General features: G+C 45.2%; 1 protein-coding gene across 2 annotated transcripts in view; it reads left to right on the forward strand.

The window, feature by feature from the left end:
• Positions 1-19,761, forward strand: part of C5H1orf198 (chromosome 5 C1orf198 homolog) — a 108,172-nt gene that overhangs the window by 36,145 nt on the left and 52,266 nt on the right. Inside the window, exon 1 of one of the 2 annotated variants that reach the window (XM_069235034.1) lies at positions 6,357-6,729. The exons of the other annotated variant lie outside the window; for it this stretch is intronic. Coding sequence (XP_069091135.1) covers positions 6,427-6,729 — 303 coding nt within the window. The 5' untranslated portion in view covers positions 6,357-6,426. Of the gene's footprint in view, positions 1-6,356; positions 6,730-19,761 lie in introns of those variants that run through there. 2 annotated transcript variants of the gene reach the window in all.

Consider the following 19,761-nt stretch of genomic DNA (forward strand, 5'->3'; position numbering starts at 1 on the left):
TTAGAGTGCAGTGGCACTGTGTCACTGACTAGAGTGGCACAGCGTGGAGAGGAATTACATTGTGTGATGTGGATTGCAGTGCTTCATTTGTGATGGTGTTTGCCAGGGCTCATCCCCGTCACTTATTTCTTAACACTGGCACATATTTATGACATGATGATGGTGCTGTCTACATTTAAACAAAGTACACCAGTGGAGTTTTTAACAGTTCAGTACACCTTAAATATCAGTGCATTCAGGACATTCTTGCAGCTTTAAGTGGCATGGAAATGTAGAAACTGACAATTTTTTAGCATAGTGATGGCTAGTAGGTAACGGTGATATTGACGTTTGGCAGCACTGGCATAGACATTAAGAGATGCAAGCTGCAGTGGCCTTCTTAGAAATATTTGGGGCCCTGGCAGTTTTTTTTTTTACAAATTAATCACTGGTGGAGTGGCATTGTGTTGATTGGACTGGAGCGGTTTTGTGTGGAGTGACATTTTGTGTATATCACGCTTCAAAGACTCGTCTGGACTGCGAAGTGCTATATAAATGCAGTTAAATTTTAATACAACATGTTGGCAATTATCTAAACCTACAATCTGTGCAGAGAAGACGAAAGTGGGGTGTGGGAGGCAACGCTATATACATGCAATTATAATACCATACAATAGGTCACAAATGTTCTCGTTCTATGTAAACATCTGATGCTGAGAAAAAGCAACAGGAACGGGAAGAATAAATAAAATAGTACCTGAAACACACAAAGCAGTTAATGGACAGCCGATGGAAACTAATCAAACGCTACTTGTTCTGTGCTTTGAAAGAACAGGAAGTGGCATCAGCAAGCACTGGCCAATTAGGAGGCAGAAAATAAGAGTGACGATTAAGACAACAATAATAGGCAATGAGTGGGTTCCAAGCCCCAATAGTAAACAATACTCCTTACAGCGACAGCAATGATTCTATTATAGAGGTTCAGCCAATGAAGGTCTCTAAGCTGAGAGACAATGGACTAATGTCTGGGTTTGTTGAGGTTCACTTTGGCTTGCCTTTCTGCATAATCTGCAATTTTTGAATGTAATATATAAGCAGTCCCAAGTGTATGGAGTTTCCATAGTCTAGTCTTGACGTAAGCAAGAAATTTTTCTTAATTTTAGTTTTTTTTTGGCATTTAAAACAGTGTGCATCTGCGGTAATCCATCTTCACCAGATGTACGGGGGTGTTTGGTATAGTCAGCGTGAGAACTTAAAATGTATCATCACAGGTGATAGTTGTGTGAAAGAGCAGCCATTTGGCCACAGCAAGAAGACCATTGCATATCTGTGAAAGGGACCAGGCGTTGTGAGCCGCAGGCACTGCTATCAGCCCAGTGTCCTGCATAATAGAGTGGAGTCTGGTAACTAATTTGTATGGTGACTGTGTGGTCAGCGCGTGTTTTAGAGCTTGGAGCATAGGTAGGGAAGGTGTTGTGCATTGTGCAACAAACTGCCCAGGGCTGATGGTAGAGAAACATTTCTAGTTCAGTGCGTTGTGAGGTGATGGAATCCAGAAATGATGGCACGAATTTGTCGTTTAGGTACAGGTCCGAGAAAGTTGTAAGAACGCATCAACGAGCTCGCATTCTGGACCCCGTTACCCGAGGATGGGGAGTAAGGGGTTGTTTCAGAGCGCTATAAATGGGGCATATAGATAGGGCAGCTTGGCTTACTTTCCCAAGCCCTCCCACGCCCAGCTTGCTCACTGTCCTGTACACGTATCCGATCTGGGTCCCTTTAGGTAAGTAGAGAACTCTGGTGAAGGGCCATGGCGCTGCTTGTTCGGCCTTTATTGCCACGTGGCTGAAAGGGCGTTGGATATAGCCAGAAATGTAGGAACTGGGCTTGGAAGTAAGCAAGACATTGATAACAGTTTTGCCAAAAGAGGACGTTAGGTAGCTGAACGGTAGGCTGAAAGGCTGGGGGACTACCTGCGTCGCAGAGCCCTACGTTGGACCCCTGACCCTGCGTCACAGAGACACATGACAGACCACATCACTGAAACACTGACAGTGCCCCAGATGCAAGGAATCCGAAATATACACCCTCACAGACGTATAGCACTGCATGGTTCCTTATATAATGTGCACTAAAATCGTAAGGCTACAAGTGCTAATTGAATGCACAGGGCCCATTCACATCTCTTGTGCAGTCAAGACCTACCTTTTAAAAGGCCTACAAGATCCACTTCTCATCGGATCAAACCAGGAGCCGGGCTCCGGGTGTGGCCGTTAAAGCTGGGGGGAGTCCCGGCAGCGCAGCCCCCTGGCAACTAACACCGCGCAAGCTTCCGAACACGAGTCCCTTCTCAGCCACATGGTAAGTCCTCTGGGACGCAGCAGTGGGAGTGACGCGAGCAGGCTGGGACTCCACACCCACCGCAGCAAGGGCAGGCAGCTAGCTGAGGACCAGAAGACCGGAGTAATGAGGACGGAGGTCTAGCAGAACCCAGGAGGGGGTAGGGGTGGGACAGCGGGGAGCAAAGCAGAGCGAGACATTACGTAGGCCATAGTGACATCACAGCAGCAGAGTGAGGGAGACAGTATGCCGGCGTGAACTGCGAGGAGGGCAAAGCCAGCAGTGCAGCATTCCGAGGTGTCAAAGTGAGGAGAGATGAAATGAACAGAAAATATGTGTAAACCCGCTAATGCTAAGAGCCCGCGAAGTGAAAGAACAGCCAGATCCGGACATTCCCTGAAAATCACACTAGGTTACTGATGATGTTCAGTCTTTAAAACGAGACCCAGTAAAGGAACCAACCTTGCATAAAGTGTTCTATGCCTCGCAAGGGGTATGAAAAGCTCTACATAATACAATCTCCTATCAAGAAATGCTCAGTACCTACAGAATAGCAGATGTCACTCAGTGTCTGTCGCTGAAGGTAACATTACAGCTCCTCTGGCCAGCAGTGTTTGGTGCAAATCCAGGCCGCAGTCCACTCCTCCAGACCCCTTGTGATGCCCGGGAAGCCCTGTCACTGTTTCCCCTGGAACAATGAACGAAGCAGATCAAACCCCCTCCCTACTCAAAAACAGATGATGTGATATAAGCAGGGCCCTCAGAACTTGAAGCAGAGGAGACGTGACCCCCCTGGGCAAAGAGGGGGCCAGATGCAAGCGTGCTAAAAAAGAGAGAGCACAAAAGGAGAGAGGGAGAGAATTGAGGGCCAGGGACTGAGGAGAAGGGAGTGAGAGGAGACTGAAATGGTGATAGAGAAAGAATGTAGCTGAGGAGGAGGAAGAGAGGAGTTCAGCGCAGCTGGGGAACGAGAGAGAGTGACAGAAAAAGTATGTGTATAAGGGAGATGGATGGAGGACCATAGAGAACATGAGAGGAGTTGGAGGAAGAACCGAGAAATAAGGGGGTAAGACAAAGGGAGGAAACAATGGAGAAACTGCGAGTGAAAGAAACTTCACCCAACTGAATTCTTTCCCCAAAAGACAAAAAAAAGGTACATGCAGTCTCCAAGGAGAAAGTCCATTGCATTCTTTTCTTTCCTGTAAACACTGTCACATTGAAGTCAGCTGAAAGCAAAATGTACACCAGGCTCCCTGAAGACACAGCTTGACATTTGGCCTTTGTCTTTGAATGCCCAGCAAATGTGAAGAGATACCAAGATTTACAGGCCTGTTTATTACAGAAAAGGAGTTTGTGGAAGTATACTGTAAACATGGCTTTAGCATGGGCAGGTATGAACTCCAGCTGTGGAGACTTAAATAAATAAACCTTGCAAAAAGACCTCTGAAAACGTGAGTGAGAAACCACAAAGCCAATAGGAAGCAGCAGGCAGAATGCATTCCTAGGTCAACATTCCGAAACTCCACAAGATGTCTTTTGCAAACCAGACAGCTGTGCTGTCTGGTCAGCTATGACCTAAAAATGAATAAATCAATGATATATGTAAAGCACACTGTTACTCCAAAAAGAAGCGTCCTGTCACTGAAATTCTAACCATCCTAAATGAGGCGTTACAGTTGATAAAGGAAAAAAAAATCAGGTTTTCAAAGGCCTTTCTGAAAGCGGGATAATCAGAGGCATATCTCAGAGTAGAAGGTGAAGAGTTCCATACCTTGGCAAAATAATAGGAGAAAGACCTGTCTCAATACAAGTGTGCTGAAATCTAGGCACTTGCAAGAGCATGCACCAGTAGAGCTAAGAGTGTGGCAAGGGGAATATAGGCATATATTTTTTCTGGGGAGACAGACACACACACACACAGACACACACACAGACACACACACAGGCACACACACGTACATCTTTACTGGAAGCCAATGAGAAGGGATAAACCCTTTGCCCCCTTCACATTTTAAAAAATCAGTCCTGATGGGGTTCTGGGAGCTTCTTGAAGGCCTGGGAGTGGGGCTGCAACATGATTTTAAAAGTCCCACTGGGGCCCTTCCAGGACTGGTGGTGTGGGGGAGGGGGGCAGCCTACCTAAATATATAGATTTTTTTTTTTTTTTTTTACTTTTTTTTTTTTTTTTTAGAGGACAGGTATCTAGGTCTCCAAGTTTTGTGATGGCTGCTGGCACATCTTTATTGATGTGGTGGCAGCCAGTCAGATGTTATCTCAAGATCTGTTGGCTCCATGAATTCCCTGCTGTATGAAATATACAAAGTCTTTGAACCTTCATTTAAAAAAAATTACTGAACCATTTTACAACAATTCACACCAAGCATTTGCAATGCAATGGGTCTCACGTTTGCTCGAGTTGGAGCTATTAGCGTTGTAAATTCCTAACTGGACTTTTCTTGCCACATAAATTGAAAATGAAAAGTAAAACAATTGACATAAGCAAGCCAATTCAGAGATCCAGGGCCGCCATGAGCGTGAGCACGAAGGAGAGACACAAAAGGAAAAAGACATTTGCTCGCAGTCAAACGCATCAGCAGTCGTGCAATTATCCATGCAACAGGGTCGATGGCCAAGGAAGTAACAAAACCACTCAAAAGAGGGACAAACGTAAAGTATTCACCAATGATGATAAATGATTTTTGAAAGGCAAGGCCATGAACTAGTGATACTGGTGGGCGTGGTTACATTCCCACAGATAGATTGCAACACGCTTGGTTGCGCGCTCTGCCTAAAAAGCACGCTTGCTGGACAAAGATCTAGCTGATTTTGCAATATCGCTGTTCAATTTTCCTATTGAAAAATGAATGGGTTAAACATGCTTTGGGGGCCCCCTCGTTTTTTTTTTCCTTCTCAGCCCCTGCTTGATGGATCATGGTGAAACATTCCAGGAAGGAGCTGAAGGCAAAAGAGGCTTTTTTTCAGAAAGTTTTAAGATTTGTCAAATGGTTGCCAAAACTATCAGCAAACCAAAAATGCATTTCATTTGTAAAAGCGGTCCTAAATATAACTACCCAGTGGTGACCGCCACTCGGAGATATTCTCTCTCTCTCTCAGAATGCCGTGACTCGCAGTCAGCTACTTCAGTGGCTGAAATGGGCTAACCAGTTCCCCCATCCGATATGCTGTGGGCAGAATCAAACTGAATGACAGTGCAACAGACCAGTGGATGGAGTAGGCTAATTGAAAGCCCCCTGTAAGAAATAATCTATAATATATAATGTTTTGTTAAAGGCAACAGTTCTTAGCTAACACAACATCTAACGAGCATTGGCAAAGGGCTAACAACCGACATAACAAGGGTTGGCAGACAGTCGATCTGGCGTGGGCTGAAACCCTTTTGGCTTTGTCAGTGCCCTTTATGTTTAGTTAATATAAAAAAGTCTTGGCTAGCACCATACTTAAAAATGACAGCCTAGCAGCCCCATGACAGACATATCATTTTAATTACCACATCCGGTGTAAACTTTGTATGTATTCATGGACGTGGGATCTTGCGCCCATTTTAATTTAAATTGATTAAATTCCTTGGGGCCGCCATTGGTGTACTGAAATTACCGCTGTGTGGGGAGAATGATTTGGTTGAAGTGCATGACTTCACCTGTTGGCTGTAACCTGGTGATATTTTGATGGATGTGGACCGTGGCGCAGGGAAAGAGTTGACTGGCGTGTGACGGGATGAATAATACGGATTTAAAATTGATGGATTTAGAATGGAAAGGTAACTTGTCATGAGAAAGAAAGTATGTGCAGCTGTTTTGAGGAGGGGCAGTTTTAGTGGTAATTTGCGTACTAAGTTTTAGGTCGGCATGGTTTTATTTAGGACGAGGATTATTTACTTTTTATTTCTTCAGAAGCTATTGGTTTGTTTTTAGGTTGTAAGTAGCTGTGTTACTTGGAGGCGTGTGTTATGTGCAGTCGAAGCGGTGGGCGGGTGCTTACTCCCTCTCCGCAGGACGATTTAGTGGAGAAAGGGAAACCTGGGGCGGAGGCGGCAGCTCGCTTGCGTGATCTGGACTTCGGGGAGGCACCTCCGGAGCGGACCTGGCCATGGCCTCCATGGCAGCGGCTGCCTCGGCGGCCCGCGCCGTCTCTGTGTTTGGAAACCGGCCGCTGGACGAGTGGGAGCGGAGCCGCTATTACTTCTCGCCTCTGAAGCCAGCGGCCCGGCGGGTGAAGCTGGATAAGCAGCGGATCCTGGAGGAGTATGGCAACCCCTGGGAGAGGACGCCGCCAAAGGAAGGAAAGAGCCAGCGTCCAACCGAGGAGCAGCAACCTTCCCCGAATCTCAAGGCAGGCTACATCACGTCCCCGCCGCGGGGTGCGAGCAGACCGTGCCCTCTGGGCGTCCAGGTGAGGGCGCTCTGGTGAGGCTGGGGCACACAAGTGGCGTAACTTTCGCCAACTTGGCAAAGCCCTCAAAAAGGCACTGCCGGAGATGATTAAAAAAAATACAGGACCACAAAGGCATGTCTTCTAAAAAGTGACTCTGAGTCTCGGACTATTTTTAAACTTGCAGTTTTACAAGCTGTGCCCGGAGATCACTGCTTAAAATACGGGAGCTAAACATAAAGAAGATTTATAAAGTGGTTTTGCAAGTTACACAGGGGAAGGGCCGTTCAGACCGGTGCAAAGATGCAGGGCAGCAAGAGTTCAGTCGATGTTTGCGGGAAAATGAAGAGAGGAAGAGTCGACCTCCAGCACCGTTTAATAGGGACAGTTTCTCATATGCGGCTGTGCATCTCGGGAGATTTTTCTTATTATACGTATTGTATAAGCTTCATAATGGGAGATACTGGGCTGAGTGGACTGTGTTTTCTTGCTTTTTTCTGGGCAGAATTGTGTAGCCACTCTCTTTTCTTCAAATTGTTGGTTTCATTTTTGTCATTTGGCCTTGAACTAAATAGAAAAAACTGTTTCAGTGTCTGTAAAAGGAGATGGTATTTCTGGATGCACAAAAGCAGTCTATTTTTAGTTCAACTTCATTTTCAGAAAGAGAGGAGTGAAATGAATTATGCTAGTTAAATGCAGGTCTCATCTTGGCAGTGAGGCTCAAGTGCTGGTGTTCCGGTTCTGCGTTTTTAACCCATATGTGATGCTCTAGCTGTGCATATGTCACATTCTATTATGCCTACGTTAGACATTTCTGGGGTGGCAGAACTGATGGTCTCTGTAGTAAATTTACCATGCCCCCTGTTTAAAGTAAAAATCAGTAAAAAAAAAAAAAAAAAAAACGCCTGTGCGGCCTATTGCTAAATTGTTCACTGTGCAGCGAGCAGGCCAGAGTTCTGAATCTAGTATGACCAAATTGTGTAATTTGTTCCTCACTCCTTAATTGACAGAATCCAGATGCACAGTGAGACGCACAAGCATCCTTCAAAATAATGCTTTGACGAAAGAGAAGGAGTTGGAAGTTTTTTTTTTTTCTCTAGCTTCTTTTCGTCTATTCCATTAGTTAAATGGTTATCTTCCTCACAGCATTAGTGTGCCACTGAGAAGTAGATATACCCTGACAGCCGGAAGGGTTAGCTTATTGAGAGCAAGATAAGGAAATTCTATTTTCTAACCCATCTTGTCAAAGCTTCCATGGGTGTTTTCCCGCAGACGCCTAAAGGCCTGCAGTTCTATTATTTTCACGAGTCCTGCTCCTGATGTGTTTTAATGAAAAATCGTTACTATTTTTCCCCTGTCGGAGTGGTGTCTGCTACCATACTTTTACCATCACCTTTTTTCCACCGACCAGACATTCTTTTAGTTTAAATCTACTCTGGTAGCTAATTCTCTTTAATTTGTTAAATAGTTTTGTCAGAGAACCAACACACCAAACGTCTGAGTACTATTTTTCTTAGATTTTGTATTTACGTAAATAACACTTTACAAAGCTGCACGTTTTGCACACATTGTCTAAACCTGAACGGTATTTCTTGTATACGACTCCGAGTTAGCACAAATTCCAAGCAACCCCAAATGTTTAATATATTTGGATACCGTCAGTTCACCTGGCTGGAGCTTTGGGAAATTTCTGAATATGCTTGTACATAACTTCAGCAACCATTTTACAACAGTTATTTTTGAACTTGTGAGCTGACATATGGTTTTGGAAATGATCATATAAAAACACAGTAATAACTGGGGGGTAGCTATAGCTAGTTGTGACTTGTATGTCACTAATGATAGAGAATAGGTCATCATTTGCAAACCCATAATCTGTCATTTTACTTTTGGTCGGGATTGACACGGATATCCCCCCTGACCTTGAATCACATAAAAGGTTCTGTCATACCCTGCATGTTCTAAATAAATCAGACTTCCTTTACAAGGTGGAGTAGTTTGGATCCCAGTGGTTAAGAAATTTCAAGCTTTTGGCTCATCTTTCACAATCCTTTTTAGGTCAGACCTAACAATTGCTTTAGTTGATTTGCCAACCTTACGTTTACAAAATAAATTTAATAAAAGTGAACACTTATCCACTTACACGTACGTACATACGTAGCATGGAATGTGCGCCCACTCCTTTTCATCTATTTGTTTGTTCAGGTAGCATTCATATTTTGCTTCTACCCACAAAAGCCTACAGCTTGGGGCACTGATTGAGACAGCCTCACCCATTGGCTCTCCTTATTGTGAGTGACAACGTTTAGCTTGTTTCTAAAAGGTAACCCTGTACAGTGTTGACGGGCTAATATCTACTTTCATTTCATATTTTTTTTTAATTAATTTTTCAGATAAGTCATTTTTGACGCCTCTTCTTTGCATACATATGCACGAAACATGTGGCGTTTCACTTTTTATTAAGTTTACACTTTCAATAGCTGATACAAATACCTACTACATGTTTGCGTAATTGCATGTTTATTTGTCGGCTTGCTAAGGCCAGCCCTGTTGGGTCGCTAACGTTTGTGTGCGAGGTGCTTGTTCAGTTTTTCATATAACTTTCAAAGATGAAATTATCAGACAAAAAACTCTTTAAGTTAGATATGTGATTCTATTGGTAGGTGCCATTTTATTTGTGAGGAATACAGGCAGCATTACTTGTGAAACCAATTTGTGTTCCCTGCGATACGATGATAAGATCCAAGATTCAAGTGCCAAACATTGGAACATGATCAAAGGATCACCATAGATTACATATTCATCCGTTTGCAAACATTGATAGCAAATTTAGGAAGTGGTTGTATTATATATGAAGCTTTAGTGTCTTTCGAACCAACTCACTGTCATGACATCACGTTCCCCAAGGAGATTATTATTCTTAAATCACAAGAATATTTCAGAGATTGGTGGGTTTCTTTTTCTAAAGTGTTGTTCTCACGTATTTTTTAAGACACTGGCTTAGTTCTGAAGCCACAAGCAAACAAGATCTAGAGAAACTTGTCAACAAATTTCGTATGCTCCTCATGTAGATTGAAAAGACATACTGACATGTATTTTAAAGCCTTTTCTGTAATGCAGATGGAAAAACTCACTGCACTGTGAGATATATTCTAATTTTTGGATCACTTTCTTCTCAGGCCTGACATGCTTTGGTTCTGCTCAAAGTTTCTCTGCTCTAGTGAATGTATTCGGAGTGGAGAGTTGTGGAGTATCGTGAAATGTAGAGTGGAGGGTTGTGGGGTGTTTTTTGAATGTCAGAGTGGATTGTCGTAGGGTTGTAGAGTCGACTGTCGTGGAATGGAATGGAGTGGAGTGTGGTGAAGTAGAGTTATGTGGAATCGTTTGGCGGGGCATTGAGTGGCATAAAGTATTGTACAGTGGGGTGGAATGGAGTGGGGTGGAGTGTCGTGGAGTAAAATGGCATGGAGGGAGTTGCGTGGAGGGTTATGGGAGAACCTAGATAGAAGGGTCAAAGAGTAGAGTGAAGTGTTTGTTGTACAGTGTCGTAGAATGGAGTGTCGTGGAGTGGGATAGAGGGTCTAAGAGTGGAGTGGCATAGAGAGGCGAAGAATGGAGTAAAGTGTTACAGAGCAGAGTGCATAGGATGTCATAGAGTGGAGTGTCTTAGAGTGACTTAGAGTTTAGTGGTGTAGAGAGATTGACGTAGGATAGAATGAAGTAAAGTGTCATAGAATGGAGTGGTGTAACATGGAGTGTCGTAGAGTTGAATAGAGTGGCCTAGAGCAAAGTGGAATAGCGTGGTGTGGCGTAGCATAACGTAGAGTAGTCTTAAGTATTGTGGAGTGGCGTAGCATGGAGTGTTTGAAAGTGGAGTAAAGTGGCACAGAGTGTTGTACATTGACGTATGGTGGCCTAGAGTACAGGGAAGTAGGGTGGCCTAGAGTGAAGTGCCGTAGAGTGTCTTAGAGTGGGGTGGAGTGACGTAGAGTGGAGGGGAGTAGAGTTGCATAGAATGGTGTAGAGTGGAGTGGTGTAAAGTGGAGGCTGCATGGTGTGGTAGCGCACTGCCATTACAGATAACACATTACCAATTGAAGCAACCATTACATGTGCACAAAGATACAGTTTTACTATACAGCGCACAAACAATGGTCGTAGTTTGTTCAATCTGGTCATCTGTTTTTAATGCTGTCTTCAGGGATTGCAGGGCAAAGTGGACCTACCTCACTTTCAAGAATGTTGATATAATCAGAAGACTCCTTTTTGGGACAGTAAGCACTAAATGTGAAGATCCCTTATTATTCTGCCTCTCGCCCACTAATCTGAAAGAGCATACATCTGTCACTATTCTCTAGAAGTTGAATGGCTGTTGTGAAGACATCAAGTTCATTATACTTTCTGTGTTTATTCATTATGGGACTAATTGCAATGCTGCCTCTGGTCTTCCCAGTTCCTTCGGGACTGACTGTTCATCCTCCACCCATTTCCTGCAGAGATCTGAAGTAATTTGGTGTTTAGAACTGTGACACTACATCTTGCTTTTGAGAAATGTTTTTTATTCAAAGATCTGGGACTGCCACTGCTTTTAACCCAGAATATAATTAGAAGGATCTACACAAGAGTGTGCTCACCAACTTGTCCTCAGTGGTGTATCCTTTGACCTAAATTGCTTCGACGTGATGCTAAAGCGAATAACGGTAAACAGCCTATTGCAACTTTGAAGTTCCAGACAACGAACACAAATATTTTAATATGATCAAAACAAATGCTTATTCTAGATCAGAGGTCTTCAAACTTTTTGATGCCGGGACCCCCCTCAAAAAATTTTAGGCATAAGGACCAACTCCTTACAAAAATTTCTAGAACTTGGTACTCCTCATCATCGACAATCAGAAACATCCCCAATTCCCACTGCAAATCATTTTTACGGTGAGGAAATAATATGGAACAGTGTTTAGCAAACCAAAGGTCAGTGAGTGTGGGGGCGTGGTCAAGGGTGTCGCAAAAAACAAAGGTCCTCATTTATGAGGAATTGGCGTAGGGCAGCGCTGCAAGTCTTCTGGCTACACTGCCCGACGCCAATATAAAAGGGCAGGAAAATTATGACGCTAATCCTGCAAAGCACCCAGAGGCCCATTGTAATCAATGGAAGCCTCTTTTTAACGCCTGCACTTAGCAGGCGTTAAATGCCGATAGAAATGGCGCAAAGGAATCTTATAGATTCTTTTACGCCATTTTTACGGCCCCTCCTAGCGCTGGAATGCCCCCCATGCATACATTATGCCAGGCGCAGGCATCATTAGGCACAAGGGGTTACAAAGTGGCGCAATACAAGCATTGCGCCATTTTGTAAATATGACGCAGCTTTTTTTCCCTTCTAATGCCACATTAGCGTAAAATAAATGACGCTAATGTGGCATTGGAACCGTGCAAGGCCAGCATAAATCTGGCTCCAAGTATATACAATCACAATTAAAGGCACACACTTCACTGCCCACTTGTTAACTCTTCACACTACCACTCAAAGAGAACAAATATTTGTCATCGCATAACTTTGACTGACTCGATCAATTAAAGCATCCTTTACATTTGTTTAATTTACCATAAACATTTGAAGATCAACTCCTAACTCATATTTACATTTCAATCAGGAAGCAGGCTCAATGGCTTATTTAGCTGTCTGTGCAGCTTCCTTTCACAGCACAGTAGACTCAATCAATGAAAGTTAACGATCGGCTGGGGGAATGCGCGACCCCCTTCCCAGGGCTCCACGGCCCCCCTGGGGGTCGCGACCCACAGATTGAAGACCTCTGTTCTAGATGATGTCGATCTCCACACATTGTTTGTGCGCTGTAAAGTTTTATATGTAAAACTGCATATCTCTGCAAATGTAATGGTCATTTCAATTGAAAATGTGTTATCTGTAATGGCAGTGCACAACTACACTGTGCATACTTCACTCGATATCACTTTACTGCACTCTATACAAATCTACGCCCCTTTACTCTAAGGCACTCAATGTCACTCCACTGTATGCTTCTCCAATCCATGACACTTTATGCCACTCTACTCTATGCCACGTTACTCCAATCCACTCTGTCACTCTAGTCTTTGCCATGTCACTTTATGCTACTTCACTGTACAACATGGTTGAAGCATATTGGCAAAGCCACTAGCTGTTGCGTAGGTGAGACCTACTGACTTTGCCAGTGCTTGTTTCAGTAGCAAACAGTCTCACCAGCAAATTTATATTTCTTCTGCGACTCCTGTAACTCCGTTTACAAATATGCAACTGCCCTCTACAACCATGCTCTCCAGCTTGTTTTCTATAACAAACCTTTTAGTAGGAAAATTTACAGGCTCTGGAATGTCAGTTTTTATACTTCCAAAGTTGATTTTTTTTTAGGTCAGCTATATTATAGCCATTGATCGTTGTCATTTACTTATTGAGCAGTTCCACATTGATCCCTCATTGATGGTTTGTAGCTGTCACTCATGTCTGTCCGAGTTTTTCCCTCTTTGCAGCACTTGTCAATTTCACTGGTCTAGTCAGTGATCAATTTAAGCCCATTTTAGCAGGTGGGGCCCACCAGCACTTATTTGGGGGACCATCCATTAGTTTTCCTCATCAGACTAACACCCAAAACAACTGAGAGAAAAGCACAAAAGGGGAAGAGAAGGAGGAAAAGAAAGACTGAAAAGAATAACAAGGAATGGAAACCAGAAAGAATGAGATAGAGACAAAGTGTATCTGGTGGTGGATAAAAGAGGGGTGCAGTAAAATCAAGACTTAGTAGCCTGTATATACGCTGTCAACCTTTGATAGCTCTAGCTTTGCTTTAATACAATTTCACACCCGGAACATTGCTTTCTCCACTCATTTTCACATTCAACCTCTCACCCATGGTCCTTAATCAATGAAGAATCACTTCAAAGAATAAGAAAGCCAGACCTATTGACTACATTATGGCTTTTTCGTACAGTTGTAGTAGGCATTATGTATACTAACAGCAAGGTCCCCAAAGCACAGCACAATGAAAAGGCTTTATGCTGCCCCTTGTGCTAAGCTTTCCAATGTCCTTTTGTCACCAGGCAGAGTGATGTCTCTATATTAAAATGTCTGCAGCTGGTTCCTCTTGCCATTTATTTACTTATTGATGTCATAGGTGCAGCATTGCTTAGACACAGAACAGCGTCTGTGTAAATCACAGTTTTAGAATCTACTTCTAGTAAATCAGGAGTTAATTCAATACAATTGAGAATGTTTGATTTCAGCTTAGTTTAACTTTGATCTTTTTCTGTAAGGCTCGATTAGTCCATCCTTAAAATGGATAAAGATAAAACTATGGGCAGGTTGCACACAAATAGCAGCATGTCACTACTCTCCCTGGGGAAAATTACCCTGCATCACATCCCTCGTACAACCTCGATTAATTTTGCTGCCTCTGGGCAGCTTGATTTGGTGGATTTCGATAGATGAGCAAAGGCTGCCCCTGAAGTGGGCTCGATGGGCTGGCGCCATAACGACTGCCTTGGACCCGGAAGGGACCGGTCAAACCATATTTTTGGGCGAAGTTCGCACCCTGGGACGCCCTACCCTACCCCACCCCCACGCCACACACACACACACAGGCACCAAGTTGGGGGGGGGGGGGGGGGGGGGGGGCGCGACGGCCAATGAAGAGGCCCGTAGGGATTTTGAGTTTTTAAACTCCCCAATGAAAATGCAGGGGGACACCTGCGGGGGGGCCAGGGAGGCAAAGTTAAGAGCGCTCTGGCCCTTTGAGGGATAGACAGACGATCCGGGACAGAGCGCCAGAGGGAGCGAGGAAAAGAGGAGGAGTCTGGGGCCTACTGTTGCGAAGCTCCTGGTCGACGTCTTGGTCGGCGTGGTGGACCGCTGGGCGACGCGACTCCACGCCGTCTTCCCCGCTGCAGGGTTGCTTACACACTGTTGTTTGGCGACTCCCCCCTGCCGCTTTTTGGAGGATTTCTTCATTCCGGACCGAGCAGCTCCGATCCCTTGGGGGACTGCTGGTTTGCCGGGGCGGCACGCTTAAGACCGTCCATTTGAGTGCGACCCCTTGGTTTGAGTGCATCGTTGTGCAACCCGCCACCAAGCCACGTTGTCACCCGGATTTCTCCCTGCCTCTGGGATGCGGCACTGAGTGGTGGGCGTGCCCAGCTGTTAAGCTTTTTCCTTCAACGCAGCACCCTCCTTTGCCTTCTGAGGAGGACTGCCCGTGCGACGACGCAACTCCACAGGGGAAGTTTTTTGTTTTCATTTCGACCGCCAGGACTTCTCGAGCCTTTCATGCCCCGCATGGAGGACCTCCTATTCCTGGCGACGCAACTCCACAAGGGGGTGTTTTCCTTCCGGCAACATCGGGCAGCACAAAAGGCTGTCGGGGGCAGGGCCGGCTACCGCAGGAATAATCCTTAAAGATACAGACATGCTTTGAACGGTTTATTCTGAATTTGCCATTAATGTACATTCGAAATTAATTGTCTATTTTTAGAGACCTTACAAACGCAAGTGTTTTTTGTACTCGTTCCCAGAAACTCTCCGGAAGTGGTTTTCATTTACATTTCCACACAATATTTTAAAGTTATTTATTATATAGTATCTTTGGATTACATACAGATTCCAGCAGAGGGATTCAGTAAAGGGCACACAACATGGAAGAATTTGACGTGGGAGAACACCAAGACGATCTAGAAAAGATTCTGGCTCATATGAGGACTGAGGCACTGAAGCGTGGCAAGGATTTGCTACACGCAAAGATGGAGGAGATCGTATCTGAGGGAGATGTCTCACAGGCTTCGGGTGAAAATCTTACCGCGATGAAAGATGCTTGTGGCCCAAGCACCGAGAGGGACCTCAAGCAAAAAGCAAGTAAGCGAAAGATAACAGAGGTGAAACCAGCAAAGAAGGTGGCAAAAAGATCAAGGGTTGCAAACCGGCCTACCTCGACGCCAGCGGCAGTGGAAGCACCTGAGAGCAGCAGCCTTTTGAGACGAGCGGGAGGGTAAGCATATAAGCGCAATAATCAAAGAGTGTTTGAAGTCTTTTGCACCTTTGTTATTTAATGGCAGCGGCGCAGGGCAGAGTCAAGAAAGCACAGGCAGAAGGGTAGACCAGGCTAACCTTAATAAGGAGGAAGGCCCACAAGCGCAGAAAGTCTGGAGCATACAGGCAGCCGCAGGGGACCCCACGCTGGCCTGGGGGCAAGTGGGCAATGTTAAGGCCCCCGTTATTTCAGTGGAGCAATCACCTGAGGCATACGCCAGACCCTCATTAGGGCCCCCTTCAATGACAACTAGGTCAACAGGTCTGGCAAATGCAATACCATTAACAGTAAAAGAAAGAATATGGCTGAAGAAATTCATAGACATTTTTTCCCTCCTAAAAATTTAGTTTGAAGGGCTGGACTTCACCGTGTGTGACAAAAGACGAGGATAGGCGGTAGAGGAAGAGATTCTGGAAGGAAAGGAATTTTGAAAATTGGTTGGATGCATTCAGGATCATGGCTTGCGTTATAGTAGAGAAATTCCCACGCTGCGCAGCTGACCTCTGGTCATACAGGTCAAAAATTCATGAGGCACACCACCAATTCCCTGGGGATGCTTGGCTAGAATACGATAAGAGTTTCAGGTTAAAGATGTAGGCCCACCCAGAGATGAAGTGGAACGAGGAGGGCGTGTCTAGCTACATACATAAAATGATGGTAGCCAAGGAGGTCGGATCCTGGGCGGGGTGGGGGAACAGCCTTTTCGGAACACGTACTATAAAGTAAAGCACAAGAAGCTCAAAACATTTCACAGATTCAAGCCCTGGCACAGTGGTAAGGGACAAGGGATCACAAGCAATCTGTTGGAAATTCAAAACAGATGAGTGCACATGGGGACAGGGCTGCAAGTTCAGTCACAGTTGTTCGTCTTGCGGGGGGGGGGGAAATACCCAGCGGCAGCGTGCAGAAATTGGGAAGATCCCCTATTAACACAAATATTTTGAGAAGGTTAGCCAATGAGTACTACAACAAAAAGGAAGCAGAACTACTAGTAAAGGGATTTGAGGAAGGTTTCAAGATCCCAGTTAGAGGCCAAATAGCGGGGGATGTCAGCAGAAATTTAAAATCGGCTACGGAGCATCTAGAGGTTGTTCAGCAAAAAATAGAGAAAGAGTTGAGGCTCTGCCCCACCCCCAAAGACTTAATAATTTCCCCCTTAGGCATGGTGCCAAAGAAGGAAGCAGGACCATATAGGCTCATACATCATTTATCTTTCCCAGACGGTGCATCAGTAAATGATGGCATCCCCCCTGAATCATGTTCGGTAGGGTATGCCACCATAGACAATGCCATTGATGTGCTAAAGTCAGCAGGCAGAGGGGTGTTAATGTCAAAGGCGGACATTGAGTCAGCTTTCCGCTTACTACCAGTACACCCAGACAGCTTTCACCTATTAGGTTTTCAGCACAAAGGGAAGGTGTATGTTGACAAAGCCATGCCCATGGGCTGCTCCATCTCGTGCTCATATTTCGAGCAGTTCAGTACATTTTTTGAATGGGCGCTACATAAGAGACATCCATCCAGGGGAAAGATGCACAACCTGGATGATTTTTTATTAGTAGGAAAAGCAGGCCCAGGAAAATGTGCCAGTCTACTGAGGTCTTTTCAGCACCTGGCAAAAGAGCTAGGTGTCCCTTTGGCAGAAGATAAGACGGTCGGTCCAGTGACAACACTGGTTTTCCTGGTCACTGAACTAGATTCAATCGCGGGTACATCCAAGTTTCCAGGGGGCAAGGTGTCAGAACTAAAGGAGGAGATAAGGTCTTTACGAGGGAAGCAGAAACCAACCCTGGGGGAACTACAAAGAATGGTTGGCAAACTAAATTTTGCAACCAGGGTTATCCCAGCAGGGGTGAGTTTTTGCAAGGCGACTATGCAGATTGACATCAGGTTTGCAAGAAAAACATCACCACGTCAGGCTAGGATCAGGAGCAAAGAGCGATTTGGCCATGTGGGACTCTTTTCTAGAGCATTTTAATGGTCTGCTTATCTGGAGAGAGGCCTGGGTATCAGCCAGTGAGATAGCACTGTTCACGGATTCCGCAGGGGGCTGTGGTTTCGGGGCGCCTTTAAGCAGGGAGTGGTGCGCAGGCAAATGGCCAGACAAGTTGCACAAATTGGTAATCACTAGGAACATCACATTCTTGGAGCTTTTTCCCATAGTGGTAGCCCTGTCATTCTGGAAAGATAAACTGCGGAACATGAAGCTAACGATGTGGTTAGACAACTTGGGAGTGGTCTTAGCTATAAACAAGGGATCAGCATCATGCCTGGATACACTGAGGCTTTTGAGGCGATTGGTTAGCCTTCAACTCCAGGGGAACCTGGACGTCAGGGCATGACATGTCCAGAGCATTAAACATTCACAGGCAGATGCTCTCTCTCTCGTTCCCAGATGAACAGATTATGGAAGCTAGCCCCGGAGGCGAGGCGAGAGAGGACTCCATTTCCGAAAGATCTGTGGGAGCTGGCGGGCGGACTTGTCAGTATTAGTTCATAGTGCGCTTAAGCCAGAGACACATAAGAGGTACTCCGAATACACCAGCTCACTGATGGAGATTGGAGGGCTAAAGTCGCTTAATGATCCAGAGGCCATTAGACCGGCAGTGGAACGCTTCATCAAATGGGCCTACCAGCAGGCTAAGACAAAGTCCTGGGCGCAGGCACACCTGGCAGCAGTGGCCCATTTTTCAAATTTAGATGTGCATAGACCCCACAGCCTCACACTACATTAGAACAGCCTTGAAGGGATGGAATCGGCTCGAGGGACCAAGACAGGACAACAGACACCCCATAGATTTCAGAAAGCTTACATTGCTGTTAGACGCTTTGGAGGCAGTAGCAGATAACCCGTATTAGTTAGGTCTATTCAGAGCAGTTTTTGTGGCTTTTTGCGTAAGCAAGATAGTAGCCACAGCTAAGAGAATGGGTGGGGGCAGTTGCCTTCAGGCTGAAGATTGCAGACTGGAGACAGACATGGTGCAGCTACTACTAAGGAAATCAAAAACAGACCAGCAAGGAAGGGGTACTTTGATTCAGCTCAGCTGCATAACACAGTCAAAGTACTGTCGGGTCTGCAGCCTAAAAGACTACCTGGTGACACGCTGTGCTTTGTTTGATTGTTTTTTTGAACGCCGTTTTGCGGGGTAATCATAGGATGTAAAAGGTACTGGAGTGTGACAAGTGCGGGAATAATTGCTGAATCGACCCTTACACTGCAGTGTGATTCCTTAGTGCGATCTGTGTGCCCTGCCATGGCTGAGGTGAGAGCTGGCCTGATTTACCACTGGGTCCAGCAATTGTGGTGTGTCACTTTGTTTGCTGCTGAGTTACTTGTGATGCGGTAAGGGAACAGGCACGGCGATAATGTGGGCTGCAAACAAATAGTTGCAAGTGCATAGATATGACTACAGGGCAGTTTGGCCCCCAGACCACATCAGTCTGGCAGTTGAAAGTGCGGGGTGGTTGAAGAGTGTTAGCTTCCTTTTTGCCACGCACATTAGCTAAATCAGCGTACTGAGCAGATATCTATGAATGGGCAGGGAATAGGTGGTGCAGTAATGCGGGCCAGAAATGGATGTAAGCCTCTGTGCATGCACTATGGCAAGGACCAACAAGAGCAACCTGCTTGTCTAAGGCAGCGGCACAAATAGGTTACTCCCGGCTGCTTGCCCTTTTGTTCTCATTCCGAAGCTCAAGCTAGTGGTCACAAAGTTGGGAGCAGCTGTTGATGGCCATCAATTGACTGAACCAACACGTCTGCCATAAACTAAGTTTGTTTCCCAAAGTTTTGCTCACATGTAGAGTTCCTTGGATCGGGCCCACCTGCAAGGAATTGAAAAGGGACTGTTATCATTCATTTTGCTAAACCCTCGATGGTTATGGGGGTGCTCTGTGTCTTGTGTATGGGGCTTCTTAGGCAGAGTAATGCAAAGGTCCTCCCATTGGGATTTTTCTACAGGTCAGTGGGTCTTAGGGG

Source organism: Pleurodeles waltl, chromosome 5 (genome assembly GCF_031143425.1).
Source record: "Pleurodeles waltl isolate 20211129_DDA chromosome 5, aPleWal1.hap1.20221129, whole genome shotgun sequence".
NCBI lineage: Eukaryota > Metazoa > Chordata > Amphibia > Caudata > Salamandridae > Pleurodeles > Pleurodeles waltl.